Source organism: Zonotrichia leucophrys, chromosome 1 (assembly GCF_028769735.1).
Source record: "Zonotrichia leucophrys gambelii isolate GWCS_2022_RI chromosome 1, RI_Zleu_2.0, whole genome shotgun sequence".
In the NCBI taxonomy this organism is placed as follows: domain Eukaryota; kingdom Metazoa; phylum Chordata; class Aves; order Passeriformes; family Passerellidae; genus Zonotrichia; species Zonotrichia leucophrys.
Window position 1 is genome coordinate 65,318,159 of NC_088169.1, and position 22,161 is coordinate 65,340,319.

General features: G+C 42.3%; 1 protein-coding gene across 1 annotated transcript; it reads right to left on the reverse strand.

Annotated features, from left to right (window-relative positions):
* Positions 1-9,566: 9,566 nt before the first annotated feature.
* LOC135455324 (endogenous retrovirus group K member 5 Gag polyprotein-like) lies at positions 9,567-21,701 on the reverse strand. Its single transcript, XM_064728493.1, has 2 exons — positions 18,220-21,701; positions 9,567-9,702 (listed from the first exon to the last, which is right to left on the reverse strand). The coding sequence occupies exon 1, from the start codon at positions 21,693-21,695 to the stop codon at positions 20,490-20,492; it is 1,206 nt and encodes a 401-aa protein (XP_064584563.1). The 5' UTR covers positions 21,696-21,701; the 3' UTR covers positions 9,567-9,702; positions 18,220-20,489.
* Positions 21,702-22,161: the final 460 nt, after the last annotated feature.

Sequence of the window (22,161 nt, forward strand, 5' to 3'; positions counted from 1 at the left end):
TGGACAGCTAGTATTATCTGCTGGCAAAGATTTCTGAGAGAAAAACTATGTACAATATTCTAATCTAAAAAACTTACAATCCATGTGGGAAAAAAAAAAAAAGAAGAAAGAAAAATAAAGTGGGAGGTTGGGAGATATTACTTAGAAATGAATGAATGTCCAGAAATTCTTCAGTGCCTCCCATGCCTGTTGAAATAATACAAGGACTTGAAACATCATTAAATTATACACCATAAAAGTGTGCAAATTATTTCTTCTTATCTTCTTGTCTGATCCTAAAGTATTACACCTGCATAAATAATTTTAGGTAAAAGGAAGTGGCAAAAGCAACATTTTTCATTTTCATTTGATTTGAAGTTTTACTTTTTCTGCTGCGGAATAGCCTGAATTTGTATACAAGCAGCTATATGCCACTTGCCACACAGAGCTGTGCTTATGTTAACAGGCAATCCATTCTCTGAGTGTCTTGAACACAACATATATGACTCTGGCTCCCAGGGTAACAGCCATGAATCTCAGAAACTAAAAGCTGCAGGAGAGATGCAAGCAGAAAGGCCACCTCACGGGACACAGAGAGAGCTAATCCTCTTTAATTGAGTTTGGATTTTCTTTCACAGTGTGTACTAGTAAATGGCTTTAGAAGCCAGAATATTCACAGAGGTGACTGTCTATGTAAGAAAATACTGAAAAAAAATGTATTTTCCAAACACATGATACTTGTTGAGATGTTTTTCTAAATCAGGGTACAGAAACAGTGCTGAAGGATCCAGGTGAGCCCCAGTGGTGAAGTTACATGCCTCAAGTTTAAAAGTCCCTTCAGCAAATTCACTTTCAAGGATCCCAAGACTTCCTAAATAGGAAGATTTGCCCCAGCTTAATTTTAACTTTAAAAATAAAAAACTAGGCCAGACAGGAAAAATTCTTTTTATAGGTATCTCCTAAAATAGAAAATGCATGTACATGTTTCACTGTTCATTGAAATTAGAGCTGTGTGTATATAGATGAAGTTAAAATGTAGGTTCAATACCCATGAAAGAAAATTTGAATACACAGACATGGCTGTGACTGATAACTTGTTCAGAAATCATTTGTACAGAATATCCCAGGAGAGAACAGTGATTATCAGACAATGGAGAAATGCATCATTTTCTATGAGCAAAACATTAGCATTGAATTATTTTTTGAGTGAAGAAAATCCAGAAGGGTTTCCTAAACAAACAGTGAGAAAAAATGTTCACTGCTTTCCAATTTCCTCCATAGTGAAAGGCCCTGAACCCAGGAAGCTGGAAGAGACAAGGTAGGATGACTCTCCTTGAGGTACCTTCCTGTCTCCATAAACTACAAGAGAAATTTCCACAATCAGCTCAGTTTGTGTCTTAGGAAATCAATGCCATTCAAAGTCTCTGAGATTTTTAAGAATCAATAGAAGCTAAATCCTTGCACTTTCATTTCACTAAGAAACATGTTTGACTTGCTCTACAAATATTTCTCATCGCTATGACTCTCAAAAGAGCTGCTAAAATTTTGTTTAGTGTTTGCCATGTCCTTGTGTTGGAGACTTCCTTCTAAAATATTTTCAACAATATACTTGGAAATTACTTGAAATTTGTCTAATGCTGGAAAGAAAAACCAAAACCCAACCAAAAACAAAACCAAAAGAACAACCAAGCAAAAGAGAAACAAACAAAAACCAGTGAAGAAGATGTGGATTTTGTTGATGGGTAGGGTTCAAGTTTTCCAGGGCTAATTAAAATCATTCTGTCAAAACTCAAAATGAGACTAATATCTTTAATTTCCTGAAGGGTAAGACTTTCCCACACATAGTATATTTTTCCTTTGGGGAAGTGAGACCCTAAGAATGAAAGCCTGGAATGAAGAGTTGGCCAAGTACCCAGTGCTTCAGGGTATATATAAGCAGCGTGCCTCAGTTACACTGCAGAATAGATGCCCCATGTCCTTATAGTTTTCCATTTCTGGGCTACCTAGGTACATTTTACATTTCCTGAAATGTGTCTGTGGCCAAATAACTCCTTACAAGTGTCTTGAGCCATTTTCCTTCCCTAAAGGAGACACTAGGAGAAATATGAACCAGTGCAAAGAAGAAAAATATCGAGTGCATATGGCCACTGAACCACAGCTCACATAAATCAACACTGTAACATTTAACAATGGTTTTTTGTCTGGGTTGAAATATTTGAGACATTCTTTTCTTTCAGAGTTCGAGATTTTTCGTTTGACAGAGAAAGCTGTATTCCCACCACTGGCAACTTTCATTCTGTTCCTCAAATTGCAGTTTTATTTCAACTTACTTGATAATTTCTAAGTGACAGCTTTGGTATTTTACTGATGCTACAGATGATTTTTCAGGGACCTGAGTCCTGGAACTACAGGAATTCCTCAGTATTTTAGCTCTTCTGTATGAAAAATGAAGTTTCTAAATCACAGGTTATTAGACAAAAGTGTGATCTGATTGTGTCCAAACAGACTGAAAGATAGAAGAGGAATTTCATAAAATTCTGGAAAGTGATGCAAGAATGATGACTTGTTGTGTATTTCTGCAGTTTCTTCTCAAGGGCATAATTTCAGTATTAGCTAAATTAGCTTAGAATTAATTTTATCAGCGGAAGACAAGAAGTTACCTACATGAGTAATGACCCATTGCTGGATCTATTGGGCAAGAGAAATAAAATCCTGTGGTGGGTACTTTACTAATGAATATTACATTTCCTTTTTGAAAGAGACAGTTCTCAGATTGTTGGCTAATTAATGACATCTGTAAAATGTGTTTTTCTAATTAGTAACTAAATTTAGACTATGGTTCCTCAGAGCACATCTGCTGCATAATAATATCCCTTTAAATGATGGCTTTGTCCCATGCCTAGTTGTGCTGTGATTATCAAGTAAGACTAAAACTCTTCTGGCAGGTGTTTTTGTTTCATGACAAAGAGGTGATAGCTTTGTGAATTGAAGTACTTTTTTATGGTCCCATAACTCATTCAAGCCTACACTGCAGGATGACTTTGTGGTTGTGCATACACAGAAAAATGGAGATAAATTCTTGTGATGCCCTTACTTCACCAATTCTGCAATTAAACCACATGCTGTTGAGAAGCAGGAACACACTGAAATTAATAGACCCACCTGCAAGGCTCTCCGTGTGGCGCTGCTCAGTCAGCACCTTAGACAGTATCAGGGATCTGAAGGAATGAACACACATTAAATATGACATTTCAAAGTAATACAATCCATTATGGAAGACAGTGCTTGCTTTGGAGAGAACTTGACAGACAATGAAGTGATCAAAGGTGCTTTGATATGTCTAATTTTGGCCTACACAACTGAGTTCTTCTATGGCTGACGGAGGTGATGAGAATAGTGTTCTCTTTTGTGTCTTCCTGAGGAAAGGATCAACAAATATAACAGCTTATGCAAGTGACACAGTGATAAAGCATTTTTTCTCTATTCTTAGCTGAAATTAAATGGAAGAACAAATAGTTGTAGACTGGGAAGTAAGTCTGACTAAATGCTTTTTTCTTTGGTTCTGAGAACTGAAAATTTCTAAGATCGATAAGAGAAATAGTATTACCTTTCAAATTTTGACCCTTCAACAGACTAATTGCCAGTAGGTCTTTCATAGACTATGCAGTTTTGCTATTTGCTCCCAGGAAAATATGTGACATTCTATATTCTCACAGCACAGATGTGCTTAATTGGGAAGGGACTTTTACATCAGTAAGAAGTAATTTATGTATGTGTTATATTTGCAGTGTTTCTGTGAAGCATTGTAACAGAATTATATTTTCTCTGCCAACGGTTAAGGCTAGTAATAAATGAATTCTATTGTATGGATGCTTCTTACACAGTATGCAATAGAATTATGGGTTAAATTGGACTAATACACAGATGTTTAAAAGTACCAGTTGAAATTTAAAATCTCAGTGAAAAAAACAAGCCATTTTGTACTACACAGAGTCTTAATACCTAATGTTCTACCAATGTTTAATAACTTAACTGTCTTCAGTAACTTCCATTACTCAGCACTTCCATTACTCAGCACTAGACATTTGCAAATTAAGCAGCAAATACCCACCATGGGAATGATCAATTCAAGGTGATGGGGTAGGGGAACGGCCCAGTTCCCCTACAAGTGCTTTTGAAAATCTTTGAAATAATTTGAGATATTTCCAAATGCTTACCAGATTTTTGTTAGTGTGTTCTTCAAATGATCAAGGAGATAACTGATGATGCTATTAACAACTTGCTGTTCAGATAAAAAATGCTGTGAGTGTGCAAACTAGTTGGACTCCTAAATCTATCAACAGCACCCTGAGGCCATCCCAAGGGCAGGGAGAGTGGGAGAGATAAGTAGTATAAGAGTAAGCAAGGCCCAGGAAGCCACATGGAGGGACTCTTGGCTACAGCCCACACAGTTCATATCCCAGGCTCTGAGAGCATCCCCTCTGTCAAAACGCTTTTTGGAGGAAATCAGGGTTGTGAGAGAGTCCTAGAAGGGCAGAAAGCCAGAAATAAAAATTTCACAGCCATGTCTTGGCTCTATTCCTGTGTTCTAGCTCTTTCCCTGAGCTAACTTAAGACAGGACTGCTTTTAACAGATGAATAATTTGTTTACTGGGACCTAGGCTAGTGGAGATATAGACTGAGACTGTTATATGGAATTGTTCATCCTGTATATTCTCTCAGCCAGCTATTCTCAACAAATATTTTCCTTTTTCTCATGAAGAGTCGAAAAGAAAAATTATTTGGCTCATGTGAATTTTGTCCCTTCCTAGACTCTGTTTCTTTTATCTGTGAAAAAACTAAGGATGGAAGAGGAACAGATACTGCCTTTCAGGTATTTTTTGGTCTTTTTCCTTAAGACATTACTGAATCAAGGAGTCAGTTTGCAGCTGAATACCTTCTGGAAGAGGTTTCAGAATCAGAAGCAGTCTTCTGAATGACTGCACCAATATCTAACATAACGCCATTCCCCACCTTACTTCAGTGCTTCAATGTGCTCTTACTGCTTATTTCTTCTACTTTCTCTCTCAAACCTCTCTCATGCCTGCAAGTTTGCTAGCACAATTTTGGTGAAAGATTGCTTTCCTTTAGCTCATATAGTGCTCTGCCCTTGTTCCACATCTCCAGAAAATCCTTACTATCTCTTTTGTTGTTATCTTCTCTCTCAGAATCACCACTGTTGCAGTTTCTCCCTGCTGTTACTGCTAGTTGTGAGCCCTTCACACCCCATGTTCACAGGCTGCACTTCAGTCCTCTCTACCCTTGAGCAATAAGGAGCTTTTGAGGCTGTAGCTCCTCAGTCAGGAGAGCAGCATGCTGGAAATCACTGAGGCAGACTTTTGGGGGTCTCTGGTCAGAGAAGGCCAGGGATTGTGGACTGCTGATGTGCAGTTCAGTTTTTAATGGTGTAACTCATTTGACTTCAGCACTTAAAGGCCATGCAGAAAAAACTGCCAGTGATCTACTACCTTGGGAAATATCTATTTTATATTCATAATGAAAAATTAGTTGTAAAAATCTGTGAAGATACGACTGAACACATCCAGACCTCACACACACCTCTTTTCTTGTTAGACAAACCCTTTCCTCTATCCAAATCCACACTGGGATTTCATTTAGGCTTCTTCCCTTTTACAGTTCAAAAGGGAGGGAAACAAATTAGTCTTCTCTGCCTGCTTAAGACCCATTTGTGACAGGAGTGTGTTGGTATCAATTATGACTCTTCAGTCAGTACCCTACGATGTACAGGGTGCCAGCTGCAGCATCCCAGGAGGACACTGCTTCTCAGTGGAAAGGCCAAAATCTAGCCTGGCAGCAGGACAGGTGTGGTGGGTTGTCCTTGGCAGGACATCACGTGCCCACCTATCAAGCCACTCTATCACTTCAACTGCTCAATGGGACCGAGAGAGGAAAAAACAAAAAAATTAAAAGCTCATGAGTTGAGACAGAAAAAGGGAGATGACCTACTGATTATGGGCAAAACAGTTATGGGCAAAACAGACTCAGTTTGGGGAAATTAATTTAATTTATTGCAAATAAAATAAAGCAGGACACTGCAAAATAAGAACAAACCTAAAAACACCATTCCCCCCCGTCTCTCCCTACTTCCTAGGCTCCCAACTCATCTACCTCCTTCTCATAAGCAGTGCAGGGGTATGCAGGAAGGAGGGCTGTGTTTAGCTCAAAACACTTTGTCTCTGATGTTCCTTCCTGCTCACACTCTTGCCCAGCTCCAGCATGGGGTTTCACCCACAGAAGACAATCCTTCATGAACTTCTCCAACATGGGTCTTTCCCATGGTCTGCAGTCCTTCCTGAACTGCTGCTATGCAGGTCCCTTTCACGTGGTGTATCCTTCAGAGACAGGGAAATCTCTGGACTGGTGCCTGGAGGATTTCTCTCGTTCACTGAGTGTTGTTACTTCAGTGTTTGTGCATTGCCATTTCTCTCACACTTGCTCACTCCTCTCTTCCATAATTTTTTACCCTTTATTACATATGTTTTTTATACTAAGAACTATGTATACTTTATTTACAATAATTTTCCAATACCTATCACCTATGTTAGACAGTCTGTCTCTACTCTAAACCAATCAAAAAGTGTCACCATCACAGCAGAAGATGGAGGACAAGAAGAAGAAGAAAGACAGGACACGCCCAGATTCCTCCATCTTGCCTCTTGAACTCCCATTCTAAAATCCCCAAAATTCTACTTTTTCACTGTGTGACAAATTAACTATCATTCTATTCAAACTCTTGTGGCTTGTAAATCTTCACACAAAGTTGGTAGCTTTTTCCATGGGCTAAAATGGAAGGCACAGGTGTTTTTGACTCCATGTCAAGTCTCTGAGCCCCTTGCCAGGGTCTCGAATCAGCCAGGGCAGCCAAAGGAATGTCCTGGGTCCTGACATCTCCCCCTCCTATTTGGACCAAGAACACCTCTTTTGCAGCCCTGTTCATGACCCATCGCATGCACTGAAAAAGGCATGGCAAAAGGAGCAGAAGAATTACAAGCCCTACTAAAATGTAAAAAGCTGCTTTCAAAAGTTCCACAATGGTGAAAAGAGTCCTTGCAGCAATTGTGCTGGAACGTGGATGGATCGTTTGCTTGACACCTTGGTGTATTTGCACCAAGAGGAAACATTTCTATAAATGAGATGATTTGGGGTGACATCTATCGTTTTGTTCTTTGTTTGTGTCACTTCTGAAAACCTGCATTTTATACAAAAATTCATTTTTGCCGAACCAAGAATTTCCAGTTCCTGAGGTTCAAAAGGAGTCACAGGAAGAAACTGTAACCAAGCACGCCATCCATCCACAGGATTCAAGATGACCTGTGAGACCTTTGGAGGGATGTTCTTTGGAATTGGCCACTCATTCACTGGCAAGCATGAGACAGAGTAAAAATCCATTTTGAATTAGGTAAAATGTCTAGGAGAGGTGAAAAGTCAGGCCAAAGCTGAAGGGAAAAACGGCAGGACAGAGATAGTGAGGAGACAGAAAATAAACCAGAAACGACCACAAGGTCGATCTGCCCTGACCTAGGAATTCTTTTGATAAAGGAGAACTGGCAATAAATGTCACGCGGAATGAATACGTATGAACCTATTGTGAAACTGTATGCATATGTATTTGGAAGGGGAGATAAAAGGAGACCTGAAATCCTCAGAGGGGCGCATGCCTTTTGAGGAGTGCAATCTCCGCATGCATCCAGCGCTGTAATAAACATACTAAGCTTTACAACTTTTATGAAGTTGTGAGGTTTCTTCTTTTCTCCGCAAAACAAGCACACCAAGCATGTTGAAAATGGTTTCCTCAGCCTTGAATGTGTCAAACAGATGCTGTCCAAAGCTGCTGCATTGGCCAAAGCTTCCTGAATATTTTCTTTGGTTTGTTCATAGGCAAATTTGCCCCACTGCTCAGGGTAACAAGCGAGAGAATGAGGCACATGAAAAACACCTGATTGAACCTCAAGCTCAAGGCTTCATTCCCTGTGAGAAGCTTTGCAATGCAATGACACCCAAGCCCCAAAAGAAACCCCAAGTCCTTGGACTCCTTATATATTGATCGAGGAGATGTTCGTGGTCTTGTCATCTGCTTCTCTCTGCGTGCTTGCCTCTTTGTTTTCAGGATTTGTGTCTGCTTGCATCTGGGTCTGGCAGGGCTTCATGTGTCTTGCCCACTTCAGTCCTCGCCCTGTGGAAACACAAGCAAAACCTTTGCCCCAAGTAATTAGTTTGAAAGAACCTTTAATTTGTCCTCTGTCTGGATTTTGGATCAAAACTAAAGGATTCCCCCTTAGTTTTGTTTGTGTGCTGTTGGAGAAATGTCGGATAATTGGTGGAGTGGGCTCTGAAAAAGAGCCGTTTAAAAAATTCAACACATACAAATCTTTGTTCAACCGCATGTAAGGTGTTGCTTCTGCCTCCCCCCCTTTTTTGTTTATCCAAAAGGGATTTCAGGGTATGATGCGTTTTTCCAATGATTGCTTGACCTGTGGGAAAGTGGGGAATACCAAAGGTATGTCTGACACCCCACTTTTTTGGATATTTGTGAAGCACTTTTCCTATATAAGTTGAACCATTGTCTGCATTTATTTCTTGTGGCACCCCTAATGATGCAAAATCTTGCAAAAAATGCCGACAGGCATGTTGTGCAGTTTCTCCTGTGTGAAAGGGTGCAAAAATTGCTCCCAAAAAAGTATCAACCGAGACATGAACATTTTTGAGTTTCCCAAAAGATGGATATTTTGTGACATCAGCTTGCCACAATTGGAGACTTCGCAATCCTCTCGGATTGACTGCTCCTGTGGATGCAGGTGGTTGCACAAGTTGACAGTCTGGGCAAGCACTAATGATTTCCCTTGCTTGGCTTTTGGAAATGCGAAAGGATTCCATCAATGCCTGTGCATTTTGATGAAAAAATACATGACTCAATCTTGCTTGCTCAAAAATGTCAGGTAAAATTTGTGAAATGGACATGGTTAATTTGTCTGCATGGGCATTCCCTTCTGCTAGAAGTCCTGGAATAGAAGAATGTACTCTGGTGTGGGCAACAAAATATTAGGGTTTCATGTTTTTCAGCAATGTTCTCATACATGATAAGTATGAATATAAAATGTCATTCTTTGTCTCTTTTAAAAGTGATCCGTCCAATCATTTGACAACATTCCCAGTGTATGCTGAATCTGCGATCAAACTGAGGGGTTGCTGGAACAATTGAAAAACTCTGACCTGTGCTGCTAACTCCACAATTTGTGGTGAACCTTGCACTATCTTTCTGTCTGAGTCCCACGCTCCTGTAACTGAATTTTGCCATGTGATTACTGATTTATGAGTCTTCCCTGAACCATCAGTAAATACCGTCATCCCATCCAATGGTTCCTCAATTATTTTTGGCTTTTCCCTAAAATTTTTGCTTTCAGCAACCTATGGCTAGGAAAATGAATTGTGCTAACACCAGGATACCCTAACAATGCAATTAACAAATTTTTTGATTTCTGCATTGCCCAATCAAAATACTGGTTTTTTCAGTGGTAAGTAAATTGTTGAAAAATCTTTGCCTGACATTGTCAGCAACCTTGTCCTTGCTTTTATAATACTTTGAGATGCCATCTCCAGGTCATGAGGACTGTCTTTGGAGACCTGTAAGATAAAAAAATCCACTCTATGATTAAGAGAGGGTCTCTTTGTGAGACAGAGTAATCCATCCTGAACTAGGTGAAGTATCTGGGAGAGGTGAAGGGTCTGTGGAGCTAAAGCTGAAGGAGAGGCCGCGTTCCAGAGACAGCAAGGAGACAGAGAAAGAAAAACAGAAAAACCACGAGGTCAATCTGCCCCCGACTTAGGAATTCCTTCGATAAAGAAGAATTAGTGCTAAATGTCATGTGGAATGAATATGCATGAACTTAATTTGAAACTGTATGCATATGCATTTGGAAGGGGGGATAAAAAGGGGACTCGGAGTCTCCAGGGGCACGCATGCCCTTTTGGGGAGTCTTGCGTCCGGCGCGCGTCGTAATAAAGCATACCGGGCTTTACAACTTTTACAAGTTGTGAGGTTTCTTCTTTTCTCCGCAAAACATTTTGGCGAGCCAGCCAGGAGTTCTCTGTCCCCGCGGGGGCAGGGGGGATAGACGGACCTCCAAGGCGCGCCCCAGGATTTTTTTCTGGTGGGGCTCCGCTTGTCTCAACTTGCCACCTGCGGGACAGACAACGACCCGCTGGCCTGCGGAGGAGAATACGGTATGTATGGGGCCCCGGGGGGGGGGGGAGGAAGGAGAGAAAGGGAGTAAACCACCCAGAGACGTCTGGGTTCATGGGTTCAGCTGATAGAGCAGCTGTATTAGAGATGGGGTTCAGCTGATAGAGCAGCTGTATTAGAAACAGGGTTCAGCTGATAGAGCAGCTGTATTAGAGGCCGGGTTCGTCGTTCTGATGGAGCAGACCGCTAGCGGCTTTGGGGGTAAGCCGGGTGAACCCGTGTATGTGTGTATTGAGGATTCATAGTTCTGATGGAGCAGAACTGGTGAGCCCGTGTGTTTTGTTTGTGTGTGTGTGTGATGTCCGGACACTGTGTTGCTGTATGGTTAATGTGTGTGGCCAGTGCACTGTGTTTGTGATCGTGCAGGTGATATGTGTATGGTGTATAAAAGAGAGTAAATCTACAGTGCCCTACAGTGCGGGGTGGGTCAGTACTGCCCGTGTTTGAAGCAGCCGAGTGAGGCCAGAGGCGCCGGCTGCAGCAGGCTGCGAGGGCAAGGAGAGAAGTGCCCTGCGGAGAAGTGAGTGGAGGAATGACAGTGATGGTATTTATCGTGTTTGAATGTAGTGATTTGTGTAGATTTGGTACATTTTAACCGTGAGTATGAGCTCAGAGAGTTCCTTTGCCTTGGATGTTTGGACTTGATCTCTAGACTGTGTGCTGTTATTTTGATTGTGTCCAGGAAAAATTGATTTGAGTAAATGCCGAATTATGGTGTGCTGTGTTGTGTTGAGAAAAGTGAGCACTTTGAGAAATATGCCCTTTCCCGGTGATTTTGTGTGGTGATTTTCTTCCGCTGCATTGTGGTAATTTGATTCTCAGATTGTATAGTGGTGTTTGTGGAGATTTTAAGATTTTGTTGCAACAAGAGTAGCATTTTACATAGGAGAGCTATAGTACGGTGATTTATGTTTAACTTCGATAAAGTGAGTTAAAGGAATTCCAAGAATTCTCCCCCTCACAGCAATTCAAGCCTTGGCTCTAGTGAATTTGAGATAAAGGCGGGGGGTGCATGTGTGTCTGTGTCTGTGGGCATATCAGAGTTTTGGCTGTGACAAGCACAGCCCTTTTGCAAAGCAGCAAAACAAGTGTAAGTAGACACAGTGCTTAATTAGATTGTGCAAGAAGAGAACTAGAAAAGACTGATATTTTGTAAAACAGAGTTTATATGGAAAGGATGAATGAGATGAATTAGTTAATGAGACTTATGAGATTTATGAGACTTCGGTTGGTACTGCAGTAAGTCTTTACTGGAAACAATCCGCTGAAAGGATTTAAAGTTCTCTGTAATAAACAGAATAGCCAGCCTTTGCGGGCAATTTTGGGGAGCCTTTGGTACATCAAGAGGCTGGCAGGCTGTGTGAGGTGACAGTGGCTGCGCCCTGGGCACAGGGACAGCTCTGGCTGCCCTGTCTCCCCAGGGAACACGGGAATGGCCTGTGAGCAAAAGCTGGATGTGCAGGTATTATTGCAGTGCGGTGTTTATGAGAAACACTGGTATTGCTGTTTTGCTGTTCCAATAAGTGTCAGGGTACACGCCCCGAGTGTAAATTAAAGGTTTCTGGTCAAGCGGATTCAGAACCTAAGGTCTTAGAGCTTGTGTGTGGGAATCACATCTGATACCTGCCACCTGGAGCTGTGTGTATAGGAGGAAAACTGAGAAACTACTGTGAAGGTCTGTAAAAGGTTCAAATGGAAGCGAGATAGGGCAAGGAGAAATAAATAATGAGAACTGACCAGAGCAAACAGGTTCCTAAATTAGCCCCTTTTGGGAGGGGCTCATTGGGAGGAGGTTGCCAGTAAGAGCAGCTCAGAAAATAAAAAGATTTATAGTGCTTCATTGCTGTTAGTACTGTTTTATAATAGGAAGATAAATGGGATAGTTTTTGTATGCTGAAATGTCTTTTGTTTTAAGAAATCACCCAGAATGACAAAGAGACTGTGAGATCAGACTGCTCTCTGGTCTTGGCCCCTGAAAAGGAAGACAAGGCAAAGAGAAAGCAAATCAAACATGTTGTTCAGCATGCAGCATAAGATAGCAACATATGAAATCAGGCAAGGATTATCACGCTGAAATGCGAAGCAATCACAGTTCGCAAAATGAGTACATATGATTTGTAAAGGCTTCCTCCCAAGGTAAGGGAGGAGGGGTAAAGGTAACCTTCCAAAAGGGAAGAATTTTGTCAGCACAAGGGTCATGTGTTCAGTTTTAAATAAAGCTTTAGTACCTGTAGAGAATGTTTATGTTGTAGTGTGGAGAATGAACAACTAGCCAGTCTGAAAAAGCATACTTTTGCAAACCTTTAAAGTAACATGTGCACTATGTGTACCTAAAAGCTTTTGTACAATTCGCTCAATTTGCTAAACATTCTCAAATGAGAAAGGTTACTCTGGAGGCAAATAATATAAAGATGTTAGGCTTAATATTAACAGACACTGAAATTAAGAAAGACATTAGTAAGGAGATATTAGAATAAGTAAATAAGTGTTTTCAAGGGTATGGGCCTCTGCTGCACCAGGGAGAGTGAAAGATGCTCCCCCATGGGATGCTCCCCCATCAAGCTTAATGAAAGAACACAACCAGTGAGAACTGAGTAGTACCCTCAAAAGGAAGGTAAGGAAGGAATCAGTCCAATAATTGGTAGTACTGGATTAAGGGCTGTCAATAAGATAACACAGAATTTGTACCCTGTGGTAGCAAATCCATAGACCTTACTAACTTGTTTAACACCTGAGCTAACCTGGTTCACTGTTTTAGGCCTAAGAGATGCCTTCTTTTGCCTCCCTATCCATGAAGCCAGCCAGAACATTTTTGCATTCAAACACAAGCTCACACAGTCCATGTGCCTGAAGGCTTCAAAATTCTCCACTCCGATTGGAGAACAGCTTGCAAGGACCCAGAGTCCCAGGAAGCTCCACAAGAGGAAAGGAGGCTGTTGCAGTACATAGATGATCTTCTAGTAGCCACTCGGACGAGGGAAGCAAGAGAAGCCTGGACGGTAAGCCTTTTGAATTTCCTAGGACTCCAAGGATGCAGAGTCTCAAAGAAAAAGGCACAGGTAGTGAAACAGAAGGTAATCTACCTGGAGTAAGAAGTGAGTGCTGAGCAGCAAACTTTAAGGCAGGGAAGCCCTATGCCAAACCCTGAACCCCAGACAACGAAAGAACTCCAAACCTTCTTAGGCATGGCAGTGTAGTGCCAGCTGTGGGTTCATAATTGTGGACTGTTCTCCAGACCCCTCTATGCTCTTATTGCCAATGGGAACTGAGATCTCCAGTGGACAAGAGACACCACACGGGCCTTTCGCCAGCTAGAGAGTCCCCTCATGTTGGCTCCAGCTTTGAAACTTCCAGATGTAAGTAAAGCATTCTTTCTATTTTTCCATGCAAGGAATTGCTCTGGGAATATTGGCTCAAGACTTGGGTCCATACCGGAGGGCAGTTGCTTACCTCTCTAAGCAACTAGATGCAACAGCCAAAGGATGGCCAGGTTGCCTCAGAGCTGTAGCAGCAGTTGTGCTGAACATTCAAGAGGCACACAAGTTTATCCTGGGACAAAAATGACTGTGCTAGTGTCCCACACAGTGTCTGCAGTACTGGAAGTAAAGGGTGGCCACTGGCTTTTCACCAGAGAGGTTTCTGAAATACCAGGCCATCATGGTAGAGCAAGATGATGGAGAGATAGTGGTGACTAATATTGTCAACCCAGCTTCTTTTCTCAGTGGAATCAAGAAGAAGCAGTACACCATGATTGCCTAGAGACCACTGAAGCTACCTACTCCAGCCGCCCAGACTTAAAGGACACTCCTCCGGACGATGCAGAGACCTGGTTCACTGACAAGAAAGCGACATTGCAATGTTCACAGTGACTACCTGCAGACAGGTAATAGAGTGTGGACCCTTACCAACAGGTACCTCTGCACAGGATGCTGAGATAAATGCATGGACCCATGCCTTAGAAACAGCAAAAGGCATTCAGAGTTGTGCATGCACATGGAGCCATCTGGAAGGAGAGGGGACTGCTGACCTCACAGGGAAAGAAGAGACAATCCAGCTGCTGGAAGCAGTTCGGCTACCTGAAAAAGCATATTAAGGCACACCAGAGAGTGAGCTTAAAATTGGAGGAAAGAAATGAGCTGGCGGATGGAGAGGCAAAGAAAGCAGCAAAGGGTGAGGTACAGATTTTCCTCGAAGGTAAGCCATAATACAATAATACTAATCAAAAGAGACGTACAACTGCAAGGGGTGGGCTACCATTGAAAGAGAGCTAGTAATCCCTCCCATTTTCGTGGTTACTAGTGAAGGAAGGGCACTAGAAAACACACTAGGGCCTAATTACTTAAAGCCTTTTATAGAGTGTGGCTCCTTTCTCAAAATGACCGAGGCTGCGAGTGATACAGAGTGCACTGGAATGAAGTGTTGACTTTGAAGTAGTAATTCCCACAGGCTTTCTAGAACACACATCTGATTGAAAGGACTGTTGTATCATTGTCAGGAATCTATATGCCACTATCACTCAGGTGAGCTGATAATGTGATCCTTGCCTCCAGACTAACCTCAAAATACCCCGGGCCAAAACTTGGTCAGACTGGGAGAGGCCATGGGCCTGTATAGCAGTGGCAAATCAACTTTTCAGAACTCCCAAGGAAAGGGGGGTATCAGTATTTACTGGTATTAATAGATACATTTTCAGGGTGGCCAGAAACATTCCCCACCAGAACTGTCAAAGCTCAAGAGGTGACCAGATCATTTTTACAAGAGATATTACCACGCTTCAGAGTTCCAGCCACAATATCCTCAGATAAAGAATCACCTTTTATTTCCAAAATAGTGCAACAGATTAGTAGCCATCTGGGCATAGATTAAGAACTTCACACCCCATACCGCCCCCAATCAAGCGGCCAGGGGGAGAGAATGAATCATTTGATTAAGCAGCAAATCATAAGACTGGGGCAAGAAGCTCTTCCACTAGCACTATTGCAAATTCAAACTAAACCTTTTGAGCTAAAGGAATGCTGAATCCTTTTGGAATGCCTTATAGAAGACAATAGAATACAAGGGGAATGTCCAGAATGTCCACTTACATGGTGGCATTAAGCAAACAGCTCAGAGTAATTGAGAAACTTGTGGCTGGAACTCGGAGCAGGGAGTTGGATAGCCTGGGGTTGATGTATATGTTAAGTCTCTTACAGAGAAGACTTCGGAACCACAGTGGGAGAGACCACTGCAAGTACCTCTCACCACCTTCACTGCAATCAAAATCAAGGAGCAGAACGCTGGATCCATCACTCTCGGGTGAAGAAGGCCCAGAAGCCCCTTCAGGAGTGACACCAGGAGACAATGAACTGAGACTAAAACTTATTCGGGCAAAATGAGTATATTGCGGTCGGGAGTAGCTCATACTTTAGTGTACAGAATTGTTTTGTATGGAATTATAACTGAAGTTTTAGAACTAGAGAGTACCTCTACCCAAAGCAATGCTGAATGGCCTTGGTCCCTGGCATTTAATCAGTATACTGGATCCATAGGAAAACCTTCTGAGATAAAGAAGGTTTATATTAAACATATCTACTGTAGTAATCCACGAGAATCAAGTATGTGAGGAGTAAGAATAGCAAGAACAGGAGCTGTGAACACTTCTAGGAATCTGAAGCGAAGAAATCAAAGTAAAGTGCTTAGTCATCAATAGGATGGCTTATGAGAGACCAGATGTAATTAGTGTCTGAACCTCCCCTGGTGTATATGAACACCAGGAAGTCTGTGATAACCTAAGTGAATCAGACAGTTGGTGTAATTTCACCCTGATACAGCCTGTAGGCAATGAATTTAGGCTCTTCTCTCAAGATTTCCCCTCCATTATCTTCTGCCCTGAACACAGTCCACAGCTTGATCTTAGCTAAGGGCAAGGTGGGTGACCAGGAGAGACATTCCTGCTTGCCACACATCTGGGAAATCAGGTGCTTTGGAGGGAGAGAGAGAAGTTAGATTCCCTGAAGTCTCTACATTTCAGAACAAACATCTGTCTCAAGTATGACCTAAACCTCTGTCAGATACACTTGTGAAGTGTGTCTGAATTTGTAGTATGAGCCCAGCACATCCCTCTGGCAGGGAGGGATGATCACGGACAGAAAGCAGTTCCTGTTCCCCATAACAAATATCTAACTGGCATATTAGGGACAAGATTAGGAGTTTTAAATGGAATTGATTCAGAAATACTGATGAATAAACTGGCTGCTGCAGCAGGTAGCCTAACAAAATTGAAGCAGCCTTTATAGTAATCTCTACTGGCATTAGGAACTAGCCAGTGACAGATTTCAAAAGTACTGCCAAAGTAAAGAAGTATGAACAGGCCGGGGACCAAGACCACAAATTGATAGTAGAAGCACTTAGTATAGTTCAAGATAATGTGTCTTTAGCTTTCAGTTGTATACAAGCACAGTTATGGATACAAGCAACAGCAGCTCTGATCATATAGGAAAGGGGTGAAGGTAATTTTCCAGCTGAAATTCAGAAAATTGAATGGGATAATGCAATTGATTTTGAAAGGAAGTTTTAATCCTGGTGGATTATGGTGAATTTCACCTATGATCCTATTTCTAATGTGGCCACTGCCTTTGTGCTTACATTATGTAATGCCACTGTTTATGTTATCCATCCCATCATTGCCCTAAGATTAAACCATGAAGAAACAACACTCTATCCTTCAGAACATAGAGTGTGGGCACAAAAAGATGAATGAAAAGTGGCAGGTAGTAAACTTAGAATCCTGCATTACTAGAGAACAAATGGGATTCATTTGTGAAAGCAATACTGCTAATGCCCAGGATGTGTTTGGACACTGAACAGAGTATTTGTCACTTTGAAATTCATCCAGTCACTGACCAGAAAACTGTGCTCGTATATACTGGAAAAGGGTGTATGTTTGAGAACTGCTTGTGCTGCTGTACAAATTAATAGCAATGATGTTATTCTGTCTAGTAGAAACCATTCTAATCTCTGTATTTGTATTTGTAATTTTGTTAAGATTATTGGGTGTGATTTTTCGTATTTGGTACCAGTAACATCCCACCAGCTGATTACAGCCAATTACACAATGTATCACAGACTACCACCTACCCCTATCGGGGTGAACCTTACATTGGTAAAACAATTAATTAAGCACCAAGACCTATTAGAAGTCTTGAAAGAAATCCGAGAAAGTGGAAAGAAAACCTTAATTACTGTCCAACATGGTACAAAAGAAATAACCAGAGTTCTACAAAGAATAAAATACGGATAATCACTGGTGAGATGTGATCTTTGGGTGATCACCAACTGCAAAATGGAATCTTTGATAAGTTGTGCCACCCTATTCTAGTTTTACTAATATTAGTTGGGATAAGCTTAGGATTATCTATTACATTGTTAATTTGGAACTGGAGAATGCTACAACGAATAGCTGTACTAACCTCTTTGTCGAATGTACATGGTAAAGCGCTAAAAGACACTTATTGTCGTGGAAATTTTCCTTAAGTAAAAGAATTTACTTATTTCCTAGGAAAGGGGGGAATGAGACAGAGTAATCCATCCTGAACTAGGTGAAGTGTCTGGGAGAGGTGAAGGGTCTGTGGAGCTAAAGCTGAAGGAGAGGCCGCGTTCCAGAGACAGCAAGGAGACAGAGAAAGAAAAACAGAAAAACCACGAGGTCAATCTGCCCCCGACTTAGGAATTCCTTCGATAAAGAAGAATTAGTGCTAAATGTCATGTGGAATGAATATGTATGAACTTAATTTGAAACTGTATGCATATGCATTTGGAAGGGGGGATAAAAAGGGGACTCGGAGTCTCCAGGGGCACGCATGCCCTTTTGGGGAGTCTTGCGTCCGGCGCGCGTCGCAATAAAGCATACCGGGCTTTACAACTTTTACAAGTTGTGAGGTTTCTTCTTTTCTCCGCAAAACATTTGAGACGAATCCCACTGAAAAATCAGGCCATGAAACTGTATTTTTTCCCCCAACACCGCCAACTGGAAGGGCAGTGATTCCACAAAATGGTGTGCCTGTTTCTGATGAATGATCTCTGTAACTTTCTCTAGTTCTTTTTGTGCTTCAGGTGTGAGAGTTCTGGGAGATTTAATGTTGTTGTGCTGACGAAGTGAAGGGAGACGACCATCCGATTGATGAGCATCGAACTCCAATTTATTGATCCCACTTACACACTTTTATAGTGGTGTTAATTAAGCTTATACATATTACAAAATCCGAGCTCATCATTGGCCACAGATTGCACACCAACCCCTCCTTTGTTGCTGAAACCTGTGGTTTTCTTGTTGAGACTAATACTTGTTTTTCTCATCCTGTTATTGACTTGTTATTTATCATTCAAGGCCTCCATGTTTTCCACCATGCCTTTCTCACCACTTCCTCAAGGACGTGGTGTTTACTGTTGTTAAGGGAAAAGCCTGAGAACTTGCTGCTTACAGCTGCCTTTTACTTTTTAACCAGCTGTATATGTTCATGGCCTCTTTCTATAAGCCATGTTTGAACAAAGCTCTCCACATTGTCCCCTCTCAAAAGACCAAGTAATGATGGGATATCATCATTTGTGATCCCCAAGATTGGTTTCATCCAGCTAATTTCTCCTAGAGGCTGTTGCAGGTCATGCAAATTGCTGGCTTTTGAGCTGACTTCCATTTTCTATGGTTTTATTGTTCGCTCCAAGATCTTCCACCCCAGGTATTTCCATGGTGTGATCTCCTGAATTTTAAAAACGCTGATTCCGCAGATTGCTTTGCTGAGGGGGTCTGCTCAACATTCCATTTTTGCACTTCTGCAATCACACAGTCACAAGCTTCTTGCAGCTCCTGTTGTGTTGGTGCTGTGACGAGCAGATCATCCATGTAATAAATGATTTTTACCCCCGGGTGTTTTTTCCGTGCCAGAGACAAAGCTCGCACCACATACCATTGGCAGATAGTTGGCAAGTTCTTCAGGCTTTGTGAAAGAACCATCCAATGGTACCTTTGCAGAGGCTCCTCCTTGTTGATGCTTGGCATGGAGAATGCAAGTCGAGGAGCATCATCTGGATGAAGCAAAATGCTGAAGAAACAGTCCTTGAGATCAATGGTCACAAGTGGCCAATCTCTTGGAATCATTGAGAGAGAATGTAGTCCCAGTTGAAGCAGTCCCATGTTCTCAATGACCTTGCTGATTTTTCTGAGATCATGTAGCAGTGTCCATGAGCCTGGGATTTTCTTCTGAATGACAAACACTGGAGAATTCCATGGGCTGTTCATTGATTTCATGTGTCCCTTTTGCAGTTGTTCTTTGACCAGGCTTTTCAGAGCACTCAATTTCTTTCGTTCAAGGGGCCACTGATCCACCCAGACAGGATTGTCTGTTTTTCAAATAAGTTTCAGAGTGGTGAGTGCCGCAGTGATCCGCACTAAAAATCCACTTCCGATTTCATGCCCCGTTGTGCTAAAAGGTCCCTTCTCCATACAGTGATGGGCTTTTGCACAATGAAAGGATGAATGATTACTGTTTTGTCTCCTGGTCCTGTGACAACAACTGCATTCTCACTCTGCAGACACAGGGAACTTCCCCATGTGCCTGTGAGAGAGCCCAAGGGTGCAAGCAACTTCCATTCCTGGGGCCAAAATATGTATGATATGACTGTGACATCAGCCCCTGTGTCAAGAATCCCTCTGATGGTGATCAACTTTTCACCCCACGTCAATTGACAGGTGATGGTGGGTTGATCCCTACCTATGTGTTTTATCCAGGAAGTGTGTGCTTCCACGTGGTCGCCAGAGGAAAATTCCTGCTGATCAAACACCGGCATGACTTGTTCCACTGCACGTGGTGGCAAAATGATAGCTTTGGCTGCCGGGGTATTTTCTGGAACAATCAGTGGTGGTTGAAGAGCTTTGGCTAGAACTGTCAGCTCTTCACTATGATTTGCCAAGATGATCGAGGGGTAAATGACAAGTCCAAGGATACTGCTTCGGTCCTTGCCAATTATTAAAAAGTCTTGTCTCTTGTGTGAAGTTCCAGTGACACCAGTGGGTATCACTGCGTGGCTCTCATCCATGAAGCACGTCAGTTTGTAAGCTGCCAGGGTACACTGTGCGCCTGGTGGCAGCAGCTCTGGGTCGCTGGGGATTCCTCAGATTGCTTTGAGGAGGGGGTCTGCTTGATGTTCCCCGATGATTTTTCTGTCTGGTCTTGTGTTATTGCCATAACTTTGTCGTCATGTGCTGGTGATGCACGCTCCTTTTTGAGTTTCCTGGATGCGGTAGAGGTTTTCCATCCACATCTGTCTGAGAGTGGCACTCACTTGCAAGGTGTTTTCCTTTCCTGCACCTTGGACAAATGTCCAATGGCTTTTCAGTCCTTGGCATTTGTGGGCAGTTTCTCTTAAAGTGTCCAAATGCCCCACATTTGTAACATTGTCCTCCAGGAGAACTGCTGTTCTTTTCAAAGTTTGCCAAAACCCTATCTAATCTTTCATTTTGCACTTGGAACATTTTCTCTATCCATTCCTCCAACTGTCCCTCTAACTGTTCCCCCAACCGTTCCTCCATGATGGACGCCACGTGTTGAGGAGTTCCCACCTTGCTGCACGCTTCCAACATCTCCGCCAGAGAGGTCTGATGTGGCAATGCACTGATGATTTGTTTGCACTCCTCGTTTGCATTAGCAAACGCAAAGCCCTTGAGTAGATGTGGTTTTCTCACCTCATCAGTCACTTGTTGATCCACTGCTTGCATGAGACGATCTGTGAATGAAGAGAAAGACTCCGAAAGACCTTGCCTGATGTCCATGTAAATGGTGTCTTGAACTCCTGCTCGTGCAATTTTTAGAATTGCCTTTCCTGCTGCTTTTTTGATGTCGCTCAACACCTCTCGTGGAAGTCTCTCCGCTTGCTGCACCGGGTTGTCCTCAGGAGGATCACCTGCCAACTGTGCCATGGTGAGGTTTGCATTTTTTCCGCCCTGATATCTGGTTCGCAGCTCACCAAGAGCTCTTCTCCATCTCATGTCCCACATGAGGACTTGCGTATCTCTAAGGATCATTGATGCAAGACATCTGACATCATATGGTGTTAAGTCATATATATTGAAAGCGAGTTTTAAAAGTGGTTTAAAATGTGAAGATCCTAGTCCATTATCTCTGATGGCCTCTGCTAGATCTTTGACTACTTCATGATTTATTCGTTCCCATCTTCGTTTTTGGCCCTGTGCATCATAATTCACTGGCACCAAGAAGTCTCCTGTTCCACATAATAAAATTCTTTCTTTAGCTAATTTCATCCTAATACCTGCCCAATCTATCATTGGAATTTTTTGTGCTGTGTGTACCTGTATCTCCACGGGCACTTGCTTGTAAAGTGAAGTCATCTGTTGCGGCTGCTGCCATGCTGCAGCCTCTCCCATCTTGGGACTTACCAGCATCAGTGGCATCTGCACCCCCTGCTGAGCTGCGGCCATTGCCCTTGATCCTGGATGGTGAACAGGGATTTGAAATTCCTGTGCTGCTTGCAAATTCTGTGAAGATTAAGACCAAACATTCACGAATGAAAGAGAAGTATTTGCTATTGAAGAAAAAGCACGACTGCCTTGCATTGACTGAAAAATCTGACTGGTTTTTGAGTGCCTCACATGGTATCTGCTATATTTGCAAAAGACCTCTAATCTGAGATTTTGACTGAGGCTGAGACTGTGAGGGCTGCTGAGCTTGGCTGCTCTGATCCCCACTGGGATTCACCTCCCCTGGCTCCGTGCCAACACCCACAACTGGTGCATGTGGTTCCCACCCTGCCGGTGCCTGTGACATGTCTGCGAAACAGGAAAAACTTTCCCCACTCTGACTTCTGTGTTTTGCCATTTCTAGCACTGTGCA